At 39.8% G+C, this 18,468-nt stretch overlaps 1 protein-coding gene across 1 annotated transcript; it reads right to left on the reverse strand.

Moving 5' to 3' along the window:
- Positions 1-1,882: 1,882 nt before the first annotated feature.
- Positions 1,883-14,621, reverse strand: LOC119598425. Its single transcript, XM_037948069.1, has 16 exons — positions 14,533-14,621; positions 11,524-11,701; positions 10,906-11,097; positions 10,668-10,778; positions 7,751-7,881; positions 7,329-7,472; positions 6,969-7,080; positions 6,014-6,084; positions 5,662-5,709; positions 5,391-5,440; positions 4,942-5,059; positions 3,953-4,040; positions 3,144-3,167; positions 2,869-2,876; positions 2,291-2,411; positions 1,883-2,068 (listed from the first exon to the last, which is right to left on the reverse strand). The coding sequence occupies exons 1-16, from the start codon at positions 14,604-14,606 to the stop codon at positions 1,883-1,885; spliced, it is 1,656 nt and encodes a 551-aa protein (XP_037803997.1). The 5' UTR covers positions 14,607-14,621.
- Positions 14,622-18,468: the final 3,847 nt, after the last annotated feature.

The following is an 18,468-nucleotide window of genomic DNA, read 5'->3' on the forward strand; positions in this document are numbered from 1 at the left end:
TGCATAGGCTTGACCAAAAAAATTGCCATCAATTTACAAGAGGTCTTAAAGTTGGGTAAAAATTTCCCTGGGTGGGATCTGAAACGGGGGTTTGGATATGTGGCTGAGGGGTGGCGGCTAGTGATCTGCTTTCATTTCCGGGGGTTCCAAATGGCTGGGCACCCCGCAAAAATTTATTGTTTTATGGGGTGTGGGCAGGTTTGAACACCAGTTTTTTGGATCTTACAAAATGGGGGTTTGGGGGTGTGTTTGACTTTATGGATTAATGAGTTACGGGGGTCAGTAAAAATTGTAAAAGAGGAAAAAGGGGAATGAGTATATGTTTTTAGAGCAAACGGAGTGCATACGTTTTGTGTGGACCGATTCGGGGAGTATTTGAAATACGATTGGGGAAGATTACGGCAAAACCGCACCGGAGGTGGGTTTGGGGCCATCATAATTATGTGAATACTGAGGAATGATGGAAATGGTCAAGGAAATTGTAGAAGGGCGTAGGGGGATATTTGATTTTTGTGGGTCGGGAAACAGAAAGGGAAAAATGGGGGGGAGGGTTTAAACCCGGGGGAACGGAATGGACAGAGAACGGGGGAGGTTGGAGATGGGGGAAGGGGAATGGGAAAGGGGGGTACCCCTGCAGTGGAAAAGGGGTAGGTAAACTGGGGATAACTAAGTAAAGTTGGGTTGTGGGGGGAGTTGTTTAGTGAGGGGAAATTTGGGGGAAACGCATAGCATGGAGGAGGAAAGGGCACAACGTCGAGATAAGATGGTTTGCCTTTTCGTGTATAGGCTCTCACTGGGGAGGGCGAAGCGCCTAGTGCTAGCGAAAACCACATGATGGGTTTGTCAAGGGTGGGCAGGAAGAAGTTGGCAAGGGTAGATTGGCATCCTAATCAAGATGGGGGGATCAAAATAACATGAAAATTAAGGAGAGTTTTGTGTCTAGCCCCTATATATGGGGTAAGTTTTTAAGATTCGAGACGGCGGAGACTTTTTCTTAATGTTAGAATGGGGCTCGCCCGGACAGTTTGGAGTCAAAAAAGACACCTAGGAATTTTCAAGGGAAAGGCATTGGAGTGAGTGCCATATAAGAAGAGTGGGGGGTAGGGACCTACACTTAGCGAGAGAAAAAAATGGAGAAGTTTAGAGGGAGAAAAACGGAAGCCATGGTTTTTTGGCCCGGAAGATACTGATGAATTGCAGATTGAAGAAATTGGTAAGGGTCTGTATGGATGTCCCGGGCATAGATGGTTAAAACACAAAATAATGATCCGGGGTCCTGGTGGGAAAAAATGAGACAATACAAAATTAACAGCAAGAAGGAATAAGTGGTACTGAGCCACTGCCTTGTGGGACACCTTCGTTTGGGAAAGAAAATATGTGGCAGAGGCGATTTTGACCTGGGAAAATGCGTTTTGGGGGGGAAGCTTTTTGAAAATACCCATTTTCCACGTATCCTAGAGAGGACAATTGTTGGGAATTGGTACCGCCATGTCGTTCATAGCTTTTTCTAGATCAAAAAAAAAAGCTATACGGATTCATGGGGTGCAATGCGTTTTAATATTTCTCAAATGAGCAAGGGGGTCCTTGCTTCTGGCACCGCAAAAAAACCCAAATTGGGGAAAGGAGAGAGAAGATTTTGGGGATTCAAATACCCCTTAAGCGGAAATTCACCATTTCCCCTATAGTTTGCCAAGCAGCTAGTTAGTGCATGGGGATATCTTGAGGGAAGGTACCCGATTTATTGGTTTCAGGAAAGGGGAAGGGTAAAAGCTTCTCGCCAATTTTAAAAGGGGAAATTTCCTGATGTCCATATGTGGTTTTTAAATTTTTTAAAAGGAAGGGAAGAGGAAATGGGAGTTTCCCAGCATACGGGGTAAAACCGTCAGGGCCCTTTTGGTGTTACGGCACATTGTGGGCGTAATGAGTTCAGAGGAAGAAAAAGGGCATTATAGGACCTCAGAGGGTGGGTGAAGGAATGGGGGGACGTTCCGGTGGTCTTATAGAAGAAAGTGTGGAAAAGGTGAGAAACCCCTATGACCTGGCTGAAAAAATCACCAAATTCATTGCACTTGGAGAATCAGAAATGGGGTATTTCGAATATGGAACAGGGGCAGGATGGGGGGGATGTTTGCCTGATTTTTTGGATTCGGGGCCCAAAAATTTGAGATAGATGTAAGGAAAGTTGATGAAACCAAATTTTGCCCTATTTGTTTTACTATTCCGGGTTGTAAAAAACGGAGATAGGCGATGCTCTTTTAAAGAGATAGGGGTGTAGTTATTTTTGGGGTACCTCTCTTGTAGGGTAAATGTTCCAGGCTGCATTTTTTTGCGAATGCTTTATGCAATCAGAATTCCCCTGGAACACATTTGGGGGTATAGGTCTTGAGGGTTTGGGGATACTTATGTGCGCTCTTAAAATGTATTTGTGAAAAACTGTATCTTTCTGAAAAGAAGGTGGGGGGGATGGAGGGTATGATAACAGAGAGTGAATGAAAGTAGCCAGTCGGCTCTATAAAAACCAGCGTGGGAGTTAGGGAGTGGTACTATGAAGTAGGGGAAAGGAGAAATGGGAAAATGGTCCTATAAGAAAATGGGCTAAACGACCATGGAAAACTAAATGAAAAAGGGACATAGGAAGAGGTCTGCTGAAAAGTTGGGGTGCGTGTTCAAAATGTGTGGGGCGTCTGAATTTAAAAAAGTAGGCAGCTTGGGAGGAAGCGTTCTAAAACGGCCTCGAAGTTTTTGATGAATCACCCCATAGAGTGGGCCAGTTTAAAATCACCAAATAGAGGAAAGGGGGTTGAAGTTGGGAATTAGATTTTCAAAGCCAAAGTCATGGGGTGGGAAGGGGGAAATAGACTGAAATACTGTGACCACTGTGGGAAAATACGGAAATGTGCAAGGGACATTGGTAGGGGAAGGGGGGTGTGACTAGGTTTTCGATTTATAAGTTGGATGGACATAAAAGGGGGTGTGGGGAGAGACAAAATAATTGGGGATTGGTATTGGAGATGTGAAGAAAAGGTCTCTGAGGGATCAAAAGATGGATTAAAGAGGAAGGTATGATGAAAGGGCAGGGCTGTGGGAGCGGAAACCGCGAATATTCCAATAAGGATAAATTTACTTTACTGTTGATTGTATACGTTTGGAGATTTTGAGGGGAACAGCTAGAGGTGGGAAAAAAGGTTGAGAGGTCTGGGTGGAGAGGTGTGGGATTGGTGTTCTCTAAGAGGGGGATTAGGGGATGGAGGGGTCCCCGAGGAGGGGATACTTTTTACTAAGGGGTTCACGTGGATCCAGGGGGGTGGAAGGGATAGAGGGGGTGGGGAGGGTTAAAGTGGCGGGGTTGGGTCGGGGGGGTGGCTGTGTTGGGAGGGTTAGAGGATTGGGTGTAGGGGGATTCGTTAGGGGGAGGGTGGATATACAGTTTCTTGGTGTGGGGGGCAGTTTTAAGATTTGGAGGTTGAGTGTCAGTTTTTATTTGGTAATCTTGAATATTTTCATGGTTTCTTCTGAGGAGTTGGGTTGGGGGGTTTTGGGTAAGGTTTCTTGGAGGGGGGAAAAGAGGGCTGGGTCTCAAGATATGAGCAAAAGGGAAGGGGGAGGTGATTGTGTGGGAGGGGGGGAAAGGGGGGGAACGTTTTTTTCTGTCTGTTACGGTAGTGCGGAGGGAGAGGGAAGGTGTTGGGGTTGTAGTGGGATTGAAAAATTGTATAAGTTGGGTGTCTGGGTTTAGTGGAAAAAAAGTTTGACTGGGGGGGGAAAATAGGAGGTAGAAGAGGGGGGGGGGTTAGGGGGGGGGGGGGTTTGGAGAATTGGTAGAGTGAGCATATTATGGTAAGGGGTAAAGAGAACCACTAACGTGCTTTTTCTGGGTTCACTATGGGGTCCAAGTTTATCTGAGAGTTGCTACCTCAGCTCAAAATTTTAGTGGGACACCCCCATAAAATACATTATGGGCCGCCACAGTTGGGACATGTGGGTGATTTGCAGGGGATTGATCGGGTATGGCCCCGGTTGGGGACATAGTGGGCATCTGGCTGTGGAAAGGCAAATTTTTGGGTGGGGGTCCCCAGACCCAACATTTTGGGACTGCTGGGGGGGTGGTATGGCAACAGGGGGGATTTTCCCCTTTGTAGACGTTGGGAAGGTTGTCTACGAAGGGGTGGGAAAGGTATTTTGGGGTATTTAGTAGGGTTTTTTTCATACCCTGGGGGGAAGGGGGGTACTTGCACTGATGATGTTTTCATCTAGTCTGTGAGACAGGGAAGTAATCTTCTCCACAAACTACCATCTTTGTCATAGTTAGGCAATTTCTGGAGATTGAAACTGTTTCCGGTGCAAGTATTGAGGGGTTTGGTTGCTGCAAGGATGGGGTTACATATAGGTCTGTTTTTTTTGTTAAAGTAAGCTTGGTTTTTGGATGTTACGTGACAAACGGGAGCGGGGGGTCGGGTACGGAAGAGACTTTTCCTACTTTTTTTTGGAGACTTGTTGGAAGGAAAAAGGGGGGTTTTTCAAGTAGGGAGCTGTGGGGGGATCAGAAAAAACGTCCCATTTGGCTGCGCTGAAGAGGTATTCAAAATTTTTTGTAGAATAGGGGTAGTAGAAGGGGGGGGGTGTGACGAAGAGGAGTGGTTGGGAGGTTGTTTTGGGGAGGGGGGCAATAAGGCTGTAAGGTATTATAAGGGGGAATGGGGTGGTTTTGTTGAGGTTGTGGGGGGGAGGGGTTGAAGTTAGCTTGCTGGGAAGTAAAATGTTCGTTAAGGGTTGATTGTTGGCTACTGTACTAGAGGGTTTTTTGAGGGGGTAGTTATTGCAGTGTTCGAAGCCGTGGTCAAAGGGGGAGCCTGGGGGCAGTAAACAGGGGGGTTTACATCGTTGGGGCTATTTGATAAAGGGCAAACCCCCATTTCCCCAATATGGGGATATTTTCATTACTGGCCATGGTAACCCGGGTTATAGGGGATAAAACTCCACCCCTCAGGGGCCCCTTGAGGGTGGGCTTGGTAACTAAATCGGGGGTACCGTGCCCCTGGCTCCCTAGGGCCCTTCAGGACTGGCACAAATCAGCCTTTTATCCTTTAGCACGGGTCTCACACCTTAGGAGGTGGATAGCAGAAGGGGTTTTTTGAAGGGACAGAAACGAAAAGTGGGAAGGAAAAAAAGACCTGCAAAAATTTTTAAATCAGGCTGGTCCCCAAATTGGGGAGTTTTCCCCTCATTGGGTCCCAGTCTCCGCCCAAGCCCCCCCCCGACTACAATGGGCAAGGGGTTTGGGGGGGGGGGGGGGGAAGTCATGATGAAATCCAAGCATAATGTACTGTTTTTGAAGTCCTTTATACATTTTACATTTTTCTTGCTGATGACATGTCACCTGAAGTTTATACAAATTCTCACCTCATTCATATGAGCTGATGACATGTCATCATGTGAACTTCTGGGGGATATGGAATATCCTCATTGGCTATAACCTTCTAGGGCACATGGAGTGACCCATAAGGATAAGCACAGGTTAAGATAGTTATTTGCCAGCCTGACCTTTAATTCTCAGTATGTCTTCCCCTACCATCCACTTCCTCAGTTTCGAGGATGAGTAGGTGGTGGATGACCCCCTACCCCTTCAACCCCCAAGATTGTTTCTTTCTTGAGGAAAAGTACCCGAATCTCTCCTCTATCTCTTCAAACCATTCTTCTAATGAGGAAAGCCTGGAGACGTAAAGTATATGGACCCAAAACACAGGACTGAGAATCATTCCCCGTGAATTTTCTCCTTCTCTTTTTGTAAATGCAAGCCTACTCCTCTGTATCTGATTTGTTTTTGTCATCTTTAAATATTTTTTCACTTGTCTTTTTTATTTTTTTAACACCACAATTGTTTAAAAATTCCCCAATTTTTGTGTTAAAAAGATAAAAATTGGATGAAAGCTGGGGTTCAAGGGCACCATCGGCACCTAAATTTTTGCAAGGGTCTTAAGGGTTAAAATCTGTTCGAGCAACAACAATTGCTCACCACCCCAAATTTTGCATTCCATGAGCGAACTGTGGGGATTTTTCCCCAAAAGTATGAAGGCTGTTGTAGACCTGATGGAGAAAAGAACCTCATGGACAAGGAGAACAGACCATATATTGATAAATGATACTTGTCCAGAGCCCTATTCCACTACCTACAGGCACAGAAATAAAAACCCGTTGGGACTGTAAGTGAAAGCCTCAAAGCGGGGAAAAGGGGAAGGCACTGGACTATAAAAACACCCGACGGAAGTTGCCCTACAGGGGGGCTAATGCTGTCCACAGTTCCACAATTTTACAGTAAAGCTTTTTTCCCAAAAATTTTTGGGCTAAGGCAACAGAAAGGAGATCTGAAGAGATAAGGGAAACCCCCCCCCCCGCTCCTGCTGCCCCGATGCTCCCCGCCAAAGACGGACATGAGGGGCAGAAACTCTCTCTTGTAAATGTGTCCCACTGCTGGAAAAAGGAAGGGAAAACCCAAAATAAGTCGATTTCAGGTTTCCCCGTCCCGCTCCTTCTTTAAAGGTACCACACTGCTAAGGGGCTCCTAAGTTTGTAAAATTTTGAAAACTGTATATAAACATATATATTCTCTCTTTTTCCAAAGGAAAAGAAAAAAAAAAACAAAATATTTTTTTCTTCCTGAAAACCCACTTTTTTTAAAACAGTAAATGCCACCCACATGAAAAAAATGGAGCCTCCAAACTTCTTTTTAAAAAATATTGTAAAATCTCCAGCAATCCCGCGAAACCACAACTCTGTTACAAACAGGAAGGTGTATATAGCAATGATCCAGTGGGGAAAGGAAAAAAATCTGTAGTATTCCCCAGAAGAGTGTTTTACGCAAATTTTCATCTTGTCAAAATAGGGTAAATTTATCATTTAATTAACAATCCCTACCCTTTTATCTACTTAAATCACAAATTAATGTAAGGCTGCAAACCAAAAAAATTCACATAAGAATAAAGGTTTTTATCTGGAAAAATGCCCTTCACTTCATCCAAGTCCTTATCTGTGAATCCTAAATGTGCCATAGGATGCAGTGCAGCTTCAAACTGCATCCATAATCTGAAATATTGGATAGAATTTTTCATAACAAACTGGGATATAAAAGTTTTTCTTTTAGACATGTAACTATGTCTCAGAATTTTTTGGGTGTTCACTTATAGACAATATCATTGTATTTTACAACAGTTTACCAATATATTATGCTATTAGATGCACAACAGAAACTAATCTTTCTAAATAATAATTTTTTATATAAACACTTTTTTCTCATCTAGCATTCTTCTTCCAATAATGAAGGTTGGTCTTACCTTATTTTTCCATATGATATTGGACTGTATTTTAGAGTCAGGTTTGTCTCTCTCATTGAAGAATCTACTTCCACCAAATCTCTTAAGCGTGCACTAAGACTATCCACATACAGGATTGGGAGGTACTGTCCATTGGAATCCAACCTGCATATCAAAATTTGATGATAATAGGCTTCTAATAATGTACCCTAAAAGAGGATTCATTTATTCTATTGCTAAAAAAGAAGAGTAGAAGTGAGATGGAGCTGTAGTGCACACAAGGCAACCTGAACTTTATAAATAAAATATATGACTTCCTGAAATCTACAAATATTTTAGGGGCACATACCCACATGATAACATCATAGGATATCATAATCAGAGTAAAAACATGCATGAAGTTCAAAACATGAGGAAAGGTATTCATTTTCTCATAACCTTACCTGAGAGAGCGACCTATATCATATGGCACAGCATTACGAGGAAGACTAACAGGATCAGTAAGAATGTTAAACACTACCAGTGACTGGAAGTGGGTGACTGGTCTTTTTCTCCCTGATTGGGATTTCTGCTTCTGAAATACATAATAATTATCTTAGTTCTTAAAAAAGAAAAAAAAATTATTTGTAGTACAATCAATTGATAATACCGCAAATGAAGTTTCATGTTTTTTAGAAAATGCAACCAAACATGAACAATGCTGATGTTTTTTACATCTAATCAAATAAGCAGCACTTATAAGTAATTTCAACAATGATTTATTTTAACCTAGGAAAATAATGGCCTTCTGAATCCCAAATATTGGGAACCATTACATTAGCAAGCTTCCAAGGCATCAAAAACATTTTGAAACTGTCATACATGGAAACAAAATGAGTTTTGCCCTCTTCAGATCTTCTTTTCATATTCACTCACATTCAATAATCAAATATCTCATTCATGTTTTAAATAGAGGCAATTCACATCATGTATGCAATTCTTCATCTCCATACATGTACAAAATTTAATCCATGAAATAACTCAATGAAGGGACACAATAATTCACTTCATAAATATAAATGTATCATACAACAAAAAAGAGACTCTAATTTTGTTGCCAATTTAACTTTATATCTTTTTTAGATTTCAGTCAACTACAAATCTACCCTTATTAATGTCTTAACTTCAAACTCCCTGAAAGTGAGTAAACTGTTATTTTTCTCCTTAATCCTACAACTAGATTAATCCACTAAAAACAAATGTCCCATCTGTTATATCTACATGGATATTTCCAAGATAATTTCTTATTGCACAAATAACCAAAAGTTACATCATGAGGTTATATAAAGATGTGAAGTTATAATTACTTCCATTTACCTGGGTTTGACTTCATATAAGGGTGGAGGAAGTAGGGAAATGATGAGGAGAGAGACAAAGGCAAACAGAAAATCAAAATGAAAACAAAAAACAAATATTGAGACTAAGGAGGGAGCAAGAGAGACAGAGATAAGCTGATAGACAGATAGACGGAGAGCCAGGCAGGCAGAGATAGCTAGATAGCTAGACAGAGAGACAGCGAGGAAGGCAGGTAGACAAAAATATAGATAAATAGATAAACAGACGGAGAGTCAAGCTGGTAGGTAGATGAAGTTATGTCATGAAGATATACATCATAAAGAGTTGCATCAAGAAATGACATTTTGAAGCTGAGGAAGTGACGTCATTAGTCACCATATTCACTTTCAAGACATCATTAAAAGGAAGTGATGTCACTTTACAGCTGCCATCTTACTTCCATGTAGTAGTAAATGACATCACACAAGGAAGTGATGTCAGTACATTTGGCTGTGACATGAGCGGTCTGGTCATATTATGTGACATGTGATCCAGGTTACATTGACCTCACTGGCTTCTGTTGGTTCCATGTTCCCTGCCAGGTCAAAGCACATATATATATATATAGGTGCTTACACCTCATTCATTACTCGCTTTTGCAATGCCTCACTTTGCCAGCATTCAAAGACATTCCTCCTCTTCCTTTGAGGTCGAGGACCCCCAGCCATTGACTTCATCGGGGCCTCCTGCCAAATGCTTCGGTACTGTCCATTGCAATTTCTGTCTTCCTCCTGGTCTCCCTCCTCCTTCTTTCTCTCCTCCTCCAAAAGTGGTGAAGAGTGCTTACCAAAGACGCTGTCTACCTAATTCGATGTATCCAGTTCAGAAGACGAACTGGATTATGTCTCGCAGGTCGACACCACACTCAACAGCAATGAGCTGGTAATTTCCATTATTATCACAAGTGTGTTCTTTCTATTTGTATTCATGCTGAGGAAATATCTCTTGCCCATCCTCCTGAAAATTACCAGCTCATTGCTGTTGAGTGTGGTGTCGACCTGCAAGACATAATCCAGTTCATCTTCTGAACTGGATACATCGAAGTAGGTAGATAGCGTCCTTGGCAAGCTCTCTTCACCACTCTCAGAGGAGGAGAGGACGAAGAAGGTGGGAGACCAGGAGGAAGACGGAGATTTCATTTTGATTTTCTGTTTGCCTTTGTCTCTCTCCTCATAATTTCCCTACTTCCTCCACCCTTATATGAAGTCAAATCCAGGTAAATGGAAGTAATTATAACTTCACATCTTCTTTATATAACCTCATGATGTAACTTTTGGTTATTTGTGCAATATGAAATTATCTTGGAAATATCCATGTAGATATAACAGATGTACTGAGGTCCATTCATTTCATCTCATGTGTGAGACAGCCAAGAACAGTAGTGTTGTACACAAGTGGCCTAGAAACAGTCCCAGTAGTGGGATATTTGTTCTTAGTGGATTAAGCTAGTTGGAGGATTAAAGAGAAAATAACAGTTGACTCACTTTCAGGGAGTTTGAAGTTAAAGGACATAATCAGGACATATTTGTAGTAAGTAGGGTCTATTAAGACATTAATAAAGGTAGATTTGCAGGTGATTGAAGTCTGAAAAAGGTAAAAAGTTAAATTGGCAAGCAACTGAGGTCAAAGTCAAGTACGAGGATTTATTCACCTTGTGCTACAACACACCACTCCCAATCTTATGCTATGTTCAGGATACTATATGAAAGGCTTGTTCTCACAGTCTAATTGTGCATTGAAAAACATCAGCTTCTGCCTGATGTCTATGAACTCAATTGAGAACATTTAGGTACATAGTTCTAAAATATCAATTCTAAGTCTAAATATACTCACATCATAGATTCAGCCTTCAAATTACCTGCTCTACTGATTAACCTGGCTTTCACTTTAAAAGTCTTAGACAAGATTATTGTGAAAATTGGGAAATAAAAGACTATGACTTTGAATGAAAACAAATATAAAAAAAGGGTAAAAAGGCCACTTCACCTTCTCTTCTCCACCAAGTAGATTAATTGTTGCAGCTTCAGGAATATGGTACCTTGTAAGGTGAGCCATAGCATACACAGCAAGATCATCTTTGACAACACTACCCCAATCCTGTCAACAAGCAGAAAAAAATGTGTGATTGGACATAATAAAGTTTTACAGCAATATCATAATCTCTTCATTACCTAATGGTACATAAACTATATACAAAATATGGCTCTCACAGGAATTTCCTTACCTCTGGGTCAACTGAGGGTGAAGTTAAGAATATATGAAGATATAAGGAGCCATTGTTTCTGACTCTTTTAGGTATTAGAACCTCTACTAACTCTTCTTGTTCCTTCAAATAATCAAATTGATGTACCCTGTGCACCAGTCTGAGGTCTGTAGCATATTCTGGCATCTTTTTCTGAGATGTAAAGGCTAAGAGCTGTAAACAGTGAAGAAGGAAAAAAATAGGTATTCCACTAACAGAGAATGTAAACATCATTAATTGCTTGTTTATATGAAAATAAATGAAATAATAGAAAAGAAGGTAAACAGGATCATTTTTTGTACTTCTGAGTTTTTTATCCCTGAAGTATGAGGCACACATCTGGCTGTAGAATATTAGTATAAGAGCTAGAGATCAAGGTGAACCAAGATAATTTTTTTTCACCTGAATGATCATCTTCAAAGTTATTAACTAAATTTTAGACATGCATACAAAAAAATCTTTCTTTTAATAACTGTGTATGACAGTGAGATGAAAGGGGGTTATTATGCACTCTAAAAGCTTTTCTAATAAACCAACTAAACCACAAAATGACTGAAAACACAACTTGCCAATATGTGAACCTGTAACTTTAAATCTTACCTGAAATTTTGGTTCCTGAGCAATAAGTGGGTGTAAACATTCAGAGTATTCTGGACAAGATGGTGGCATGAAAAGCTGTCCCAGGGTCCAGGCAGAATGGATAATGTAAGCTGTAAATACTCCACAGATTACAGTGGTCAGGGAGGGAAGAGCATAGCCTGTTGCCATTTTACCTTGTCTGTTTAGAGAGAATATGAAGGAAAATATAGAAATTATCAATTTTGTACTGCAACTTTGCTTTAGAACCAATTAAATGTCTCTCTCTATTGTTACTGCACTTTTATAATGTCTGATCTTTCTGCTTCACTACCACTAGCATTCAAAAGTAGTCACATTGAATAATATGTCTGACTGATTGGACTGATTTTGGCCCACTGGTAAATAAATAACATCAATTCAAGTAGTTTATATCAATATTATGTAGTCTACTGAAGGGTATATTTTACTGAATATATGTCACAATGATTATCTTTTTCCCACGGGGGAAAGATTTTGTTGTTAGCCCCAGGTAAAGGATCTTGACAGAGATAACTTGTGCACAATCAAGCAATCAGGAGCCAGCCTGTTCCTTCATGACTAGACTATAATATTTTAACACAGTAAATATACCACATGATTAGAGGAAATAAATCAGTTTCAACTCTCTACTCAATGTGCCTTCATTACCCCTAACAGGATCAATGGACGTTCTTTCCTTGAATCCATACTTCAGCTATATTTTATGCTGTTCTTTACTACTGTTGTTGAATTAGTAGCAAGCAACTCTTAAAATCATATCTCTTCTCTCTACATTTCCAAACACTCCAAGATGTCATCAATACTCTCACAATTTTATAGGTTATCAATACAGATACATGAAATGAACAGCCTCTTAATAAGTAATTCTAAAACAACTGAAATATTAAAATACACAAATAAAATGGGAATTTCACAAAGATCCCTCTTTACTTTAAATGTATAACACACACTACATGCCATACCCAAAATTTTAAAAAGATTGTTTTGCTTTGGAATGAATCAACATGAACAAGTGAAAATAATATAAAATTAAAGAAACCAATACATGTGTTGCCTTTGCATTCATAATATGATAACTTATATACAATTTGTTTCCTATTTTATTTCCATTCCAAAGTTAAACTATAATTATACTGGCTTTCTTAAATAAAAAAAATTATCTACATTTGGTAGTAAAATTGAAATTTGGGGATCTGGCTATGAGAAAATGAAGTGACAATATATTAACTGATAGCAGATAATAGAGCAGGAGGTCAATTAGCAGGGTGACCATTCCTTCCACTTTCCCTTTCTCTTTAGATTTTAGACCTAACCTATGCATCCTGGCAATATCATTTTGGTAATTCTTTACAGCATGGAGACACAGAGACAAAGTCACCCAACTCCACATCACAAAATTTATTCAATAATCTATGTTGTCATGACTGGGCGCCTGAAGAGAGGGCTGATAGGGGGCTTTGGCCCTCAACACATTAGTCTTCACCTCAGTATGTACAGGAAGATAGAGCTGAAAGCCTGGAGCACCAAGTGGACTTAGGCTGTGCAAGCAATAAGCTCATTTTTCTGTTTTCACCAAGCAGTTGTCTTTTTCTTATTTATTAGCTGCGCAAAATTTTCAAAGTGCCTGTTTACTGCGAAGATATTATTGCAGGCCTAAGAGAAGTATCAACTAATCTAAACCCTTCTAGGTTGTCCCATCAATTACAACCCATTTTATTTGCATAAAAAGAATATATAAATAATGTATCATCTATCACTATTGTAAATAATGCAAAACAATGGTGTGCAACTACAAACTGTGTATTTTTGGACAAAAGGAAAATCTAACTAGCCTAAAAATAACAGTGCATGTACAAATAACAGTGCATGTACAAAGGTTTCCCGTCTGGGTGAGCAGCAATTTCCGCGATCATTTTTTTTTTATTTGTGGTTATTACCATGTGTCTGCAGATTATTTCACGTACTGACACTGCAACTTTTAGTCCTCCACAATTATATCTTCAATTTGTGCTATCTTAGTGCATTCCATACCATAAAGGTTAACCATTATTCTTACTGTATTTCTGTAGGAATAAGCCTTTTATAATGGAAGGATTAGTTTCAACATAATAGAAGTGCAAGGTCTTCCCTATATGCTCTAACAAATGCAAACCTCCAGCCAAGCTTTTCATTAAAAGTTAGAACTTGTGATAGTTCCTCCTTGAATAAGAAATTACTATGGAAGTCTACAAGCACTTTCTAGTCACAATATATATGGTGAAAGCTTCTTGGCCATTGTTAAAGCAATAACAGGTATGGAAGATGCACCAAATGCCATTAGGCAGTGGGGGATGTGTGGGTGTTTTCATATCATATACTATAATGTAACAGTCTTGATTCAATGTAAAGTACCAGATAAATACTTTAAGTTTAAACAGTTTACTATTTAGAGTACTAGATACCATTAAAAGTAATTTTCTCACTGTTGCAGGACAGTTATTACTTGTTTATTTACATATATATATATATATATATATATATATATATATATATATATATATATATATATATATATATATATATAATGAAACTATTCTGAGAAATCTTTCGATGCAAATGGATTATTTGTTTTTATTTGATAGCAATTTACATTTGAAAAAATGAACATACCAAAATCCTAATAGGATTTTAAGCTACAGCTTCCCCCCAAAAAAATCTGTATATGCCCTGTATAAGCTAAGGAATCACACAGATTTATTCATTTCAAACAACCTTCTCTTTAAACTGCAACTCTCAATTCGAAACTGTCACACCGAAAGCACATATGTTCTACTTCGACAGTAGGAAATCCACACCACTATTTCATCCATTTCTGATACCGTAAACGCTTTCCTTACACTTGTAAGCTTGTCACCTAATTAAGAACATGTTACCTTATTTAGTCCCAACAACCATGTAACCATATGTCACGGAGTTTCATACATACAAGCCGAGAGAGGACCTGTCAATTACGTGTTGTTTCTCGACCCCTTGGCGTTATCTCCTGTAGCCAAAGTAGCCTTTGTTGCCGGCATCGGAACAGACATCGGGAGTAAGCAAAGAAAAATAGTGGCTACATTGGCTATAAAGGATAATAAGCAATACAACCTTTCAGACGTTGAAAACGGCAAAAGCCTAACATCTTAAGGGTACATTGGTACAACTTTCCATTAAAAAACACCATCTCATTAACGGGTTATCAAGGAAATATATGTCATAATCATTAAGGGAATAAGATTTAGTTAGATGTGTATGCGGTTGATACGTAGACCTGCAAAAATTTTGATGGCAGGCGTATACACGCACGCACACACACAGAGTAGACAATACGTTAGTAAGACTCAGAAACTATAATATTTGGAAAAAAGGAGGGGGGTAACATTATTAACAAGAAAAGAAATAATTATAAAGATGGGAATTCAACAAGATCCCATAATAGAACTAAAGGCAATTGAGGTAGAAACAGAGTCAATATAATAACCACAGTGTATCTGCCACCTCATACATCGGTGTGATCACAAGAAAATTACCAAAAACTTGATCAAGAAACGTTAAAGAGCATAGAAGTGCTACATCTTTCGGAAACTAATGCAAAAAAAAAAAAAAAAAAAAATCTTGAAACAGGGGTGTGGCCGCCGAAGATCGCCCATGATTTGCTAATGGGTGATCTTCGGCGGTCACAGTCAGACGCAAAGGGTGCTAATTACCAAGACGACGTAACACGGAGCCGAGGGCGGGGTACTTGCCAGTCGGCGACGGACGGCGGAAAACGCAGCATGAGACGACTGCAAGCACGGGAGGAGGGGATCCTGCAAATCACCGGACAACAAAAACCCACGATGCTGCATTCTTGCAGAGTCAGATACCCATGGTGCTGCATTCTTGCAGAGTCAAATACCCACGGTAGTGCATTCCTGCAGAGTCAAAAACCCACAGTGCTGCATTCTTGCAGTCATAAACCCGCGGTGTTGTATATATTACAGAGTTTAAGACCTACGGTGCTGCATTCTTGCAGAGTAAAAACCCAGTGTTGTGTTTATTGCAGAGTTGAATAAATCCACGTTGTTGTGTTTATTGCAGAGTTGAAAACCCACGGTGCTGTGTTTATTACGGTGTTAAAAACCCACAATGTTATGTTTATTACGAAGTTAAAAACCCAGTGTTCTGTTTATTACGGATAAAAAAAACACGGTGTTAGGTCTATTGTAGAGAAAAAAACAACCCACGATGTTGTGTTTATTACAAAGCCAAAACCCACAGTGTTGTGTTTATTACAGAGCAAAAACTCACGGTGTTGTGTTTATTACAGAAAAAAACTGCCATATTATTTCAGAGTCAAACCCAACGGAGTGGGTTTTGACACAGTTAAAAACCCATGGTGTTGTGTTTATTACAGAGTTAAAAACCCACGGTGCTGTGTTATTAGAGAGAGAAAAAAAAAACACGGTGTTGTTTATTACAGAACAAAAAACACATGGTTGTGTGTTTATTACAGAGCAAAAACAACCCACAGTGTTGTGTTTATTACAGAGCAAAAACCCACAGTGACGTTTATTACAGAGCAAAAAAAAAAACAAAAAAACACAGTGTTGTGTTTATTACAGAGCTAGAACAACCCACGGTGTTGTGTTTATTACATAATAATAATAATAATAATAATAAATAAATAAATAAAAAATAAAAAACACGGTGTTGTGTTTATTACAGAGCAAAAACCCACGGTGTTGTGTTTATTACAGAGCAAAAACCCACAGTGTTGTGTTTATTACAGAGCAAAAAACACACGGTGTTGTGTTTATTACGAAGTTAAAAACCCAGTGTTCTGTTTATTACGGATAAAAAAAACACGGTGTTAGGTCTATTGTAGAGAAAAAAACAACCCACGATGTTGTGTTTATTACAAAGCCAAAACCCACAGTGTTGTGTTTATTACAGAGCAAAAACTCACGGTGTTGTGTTTATTACAGAAAAAAACTGCCATATTATTTCAGAGTCAAACCCAACGGAGTGGGTTTTGACACAGTTAAAAACCCATGGTGTTGTGTTTATTACAGAGCAAAACCCCACAGTGTTGTGTTATTAGAGAGAGAGAAAAAAAAAACACGGTGTTGTTTATTACAGAACAAAAAACACATGGTTGTGTGTTTATTACAGAGCAAAAACAACCCACAGTGTTGTGTTTATTACAGAATAATAATAATAATAATAATAAATAAATAAATAAAAAATAAAAAACACGGTGTTGTGTTTAATTACAGAGCAAAAACCCACGGTGTTGTGTTTATTACAGAGCAAAAACAACCCACAGTGTTGTGTTTATTACAGAGCAAAAACCCACGGTGTTGTGTTTATTACAGAGCAAAAAACACACGGTGTTGTGTTTATTACAGAGCAAAAACAACCCACGATGTTGTGTTTATTACAGAGCAAACAACCTAATGTTGTGTTTATTACAGAGTAAAAAAAAAAAAAAAAAAAAGTGTTTATTCAGAGTTGTAAACCCACAGTGCTGTATGGTAAATAAATAAATAAATAAATAAATAAAAAAAAATAATAATACAGTGCTTTATTGACTACAGCAGGAAAACCACAAAGCTGTGTCGGTCAGTTTTCAGGAGACGCGTCTCCCACTGGAAGTAGCCGGTGACACAAGAAGGGATGGAGGCGGAAATGGACACACCTAGAGACGGTGTTGCGTGGATAGACAAGGATATACGAGAGCCAGGCTGAGCGACAAAATGTGTGATAAAATGTCGTCAGTCTGAACCTGTTATTTGTGATGTCCACTCGCGACTGGAAATTTCCTGTCTCTTCGAACGTCTATTGGCACCATGGAATCCTGTCTTATTGGCTGAAGTCCTGACGCATGGTGATACCTACTTGGCGTTAATGCCCATTACTGGAAGGTGCCATCATTGCCTTTATGGGAGCGGTGCAGAGGACGTGCAGATGACTCCTTATGCGAGGACCTTCACATGGCGTTTCTGCGACACCTTATTGCGCCCATTTAACAGTGCAGTGGAGACGATTACCATGAGTGGGACATAGTGGTTTGGGTCATCTTCACCTGATGATTTTCTGTCTACTGATCCCGACAGATGTATAGTGTCAGATACATTATACTGCAGGTTGTTTTGCTGAGTACTGGAGAGGTTTTTCATCTTGGCGGCCCAATGTCCTGGGAGGAGTCCAAGTTCTGTTGTATTCTCTCCTTGTGATTGGGGACGTGGAGTTTTTCCCTTGTCCAGCAGCAATACAGTTAAGGATTTCAGTATCCCTTATCACTGTCGTTTTTGGAGATCTGTTTGAGGACCTGAACACATTGAGGATGAGGCAGAGACAGTTGAAGCCATCTCAAAATCTTCAGGAAGGAGACCTTGTCCTCATTTACCCTAGGAAGGGTGAATGGGGGCTATGGATGGCGAAGATGGTCTCGTGAGAAAAGTCAAAGTTCAGACTAGTTCTGGACTCTTGAAAGCATTATCCGAAACGGAGATTATTTAGTTGCTCCACTTTGGAGCAAAAGGGGGAGTGTAGCCGCTGGTATATTACATACTTCATATCAGCAGCTGGTATATCACATATTTTGTATATCACGTATTCTGTAACACTGCGATCGGAGAGGCCTGTATGGTTTAAATTCATCTTCTGTGTTGCAACCGCCGAGAGGGCGGGTGCTACGCAGTGGTATCGGTCACCCCACAACCCATTGGCAATAGGCGTTCTTCGGCGTTCATAGTCAAACGCAGAAGATGAATTTAAACCATACAAGCCTCTCCGATCGCAGTGTTACAGAATACGTAATATACAAAATATGTAATATAACAGCTGCTGATATGAAGTATGTGATATACCAGCGGCTACAAGGGGATTTTAATCAAAATTTTAAGCAAAATTAACTGGGAAAGT

This window comes from Penaeus monodon, chromosome 41 (genome assembly GCF_015228065.2).
Source record: "Penaeus monodon isolate SGIC_2016 chromosome 41, NSTDA_Pmon_1, whole genome shotgun sequence".
NCBI classification, from domain to species: Eukaryota; Metazoa; Arthropoda; class Malacostraca; order Decapoda; family Penaeidae; genus Penaeus; species Penaeus monodon.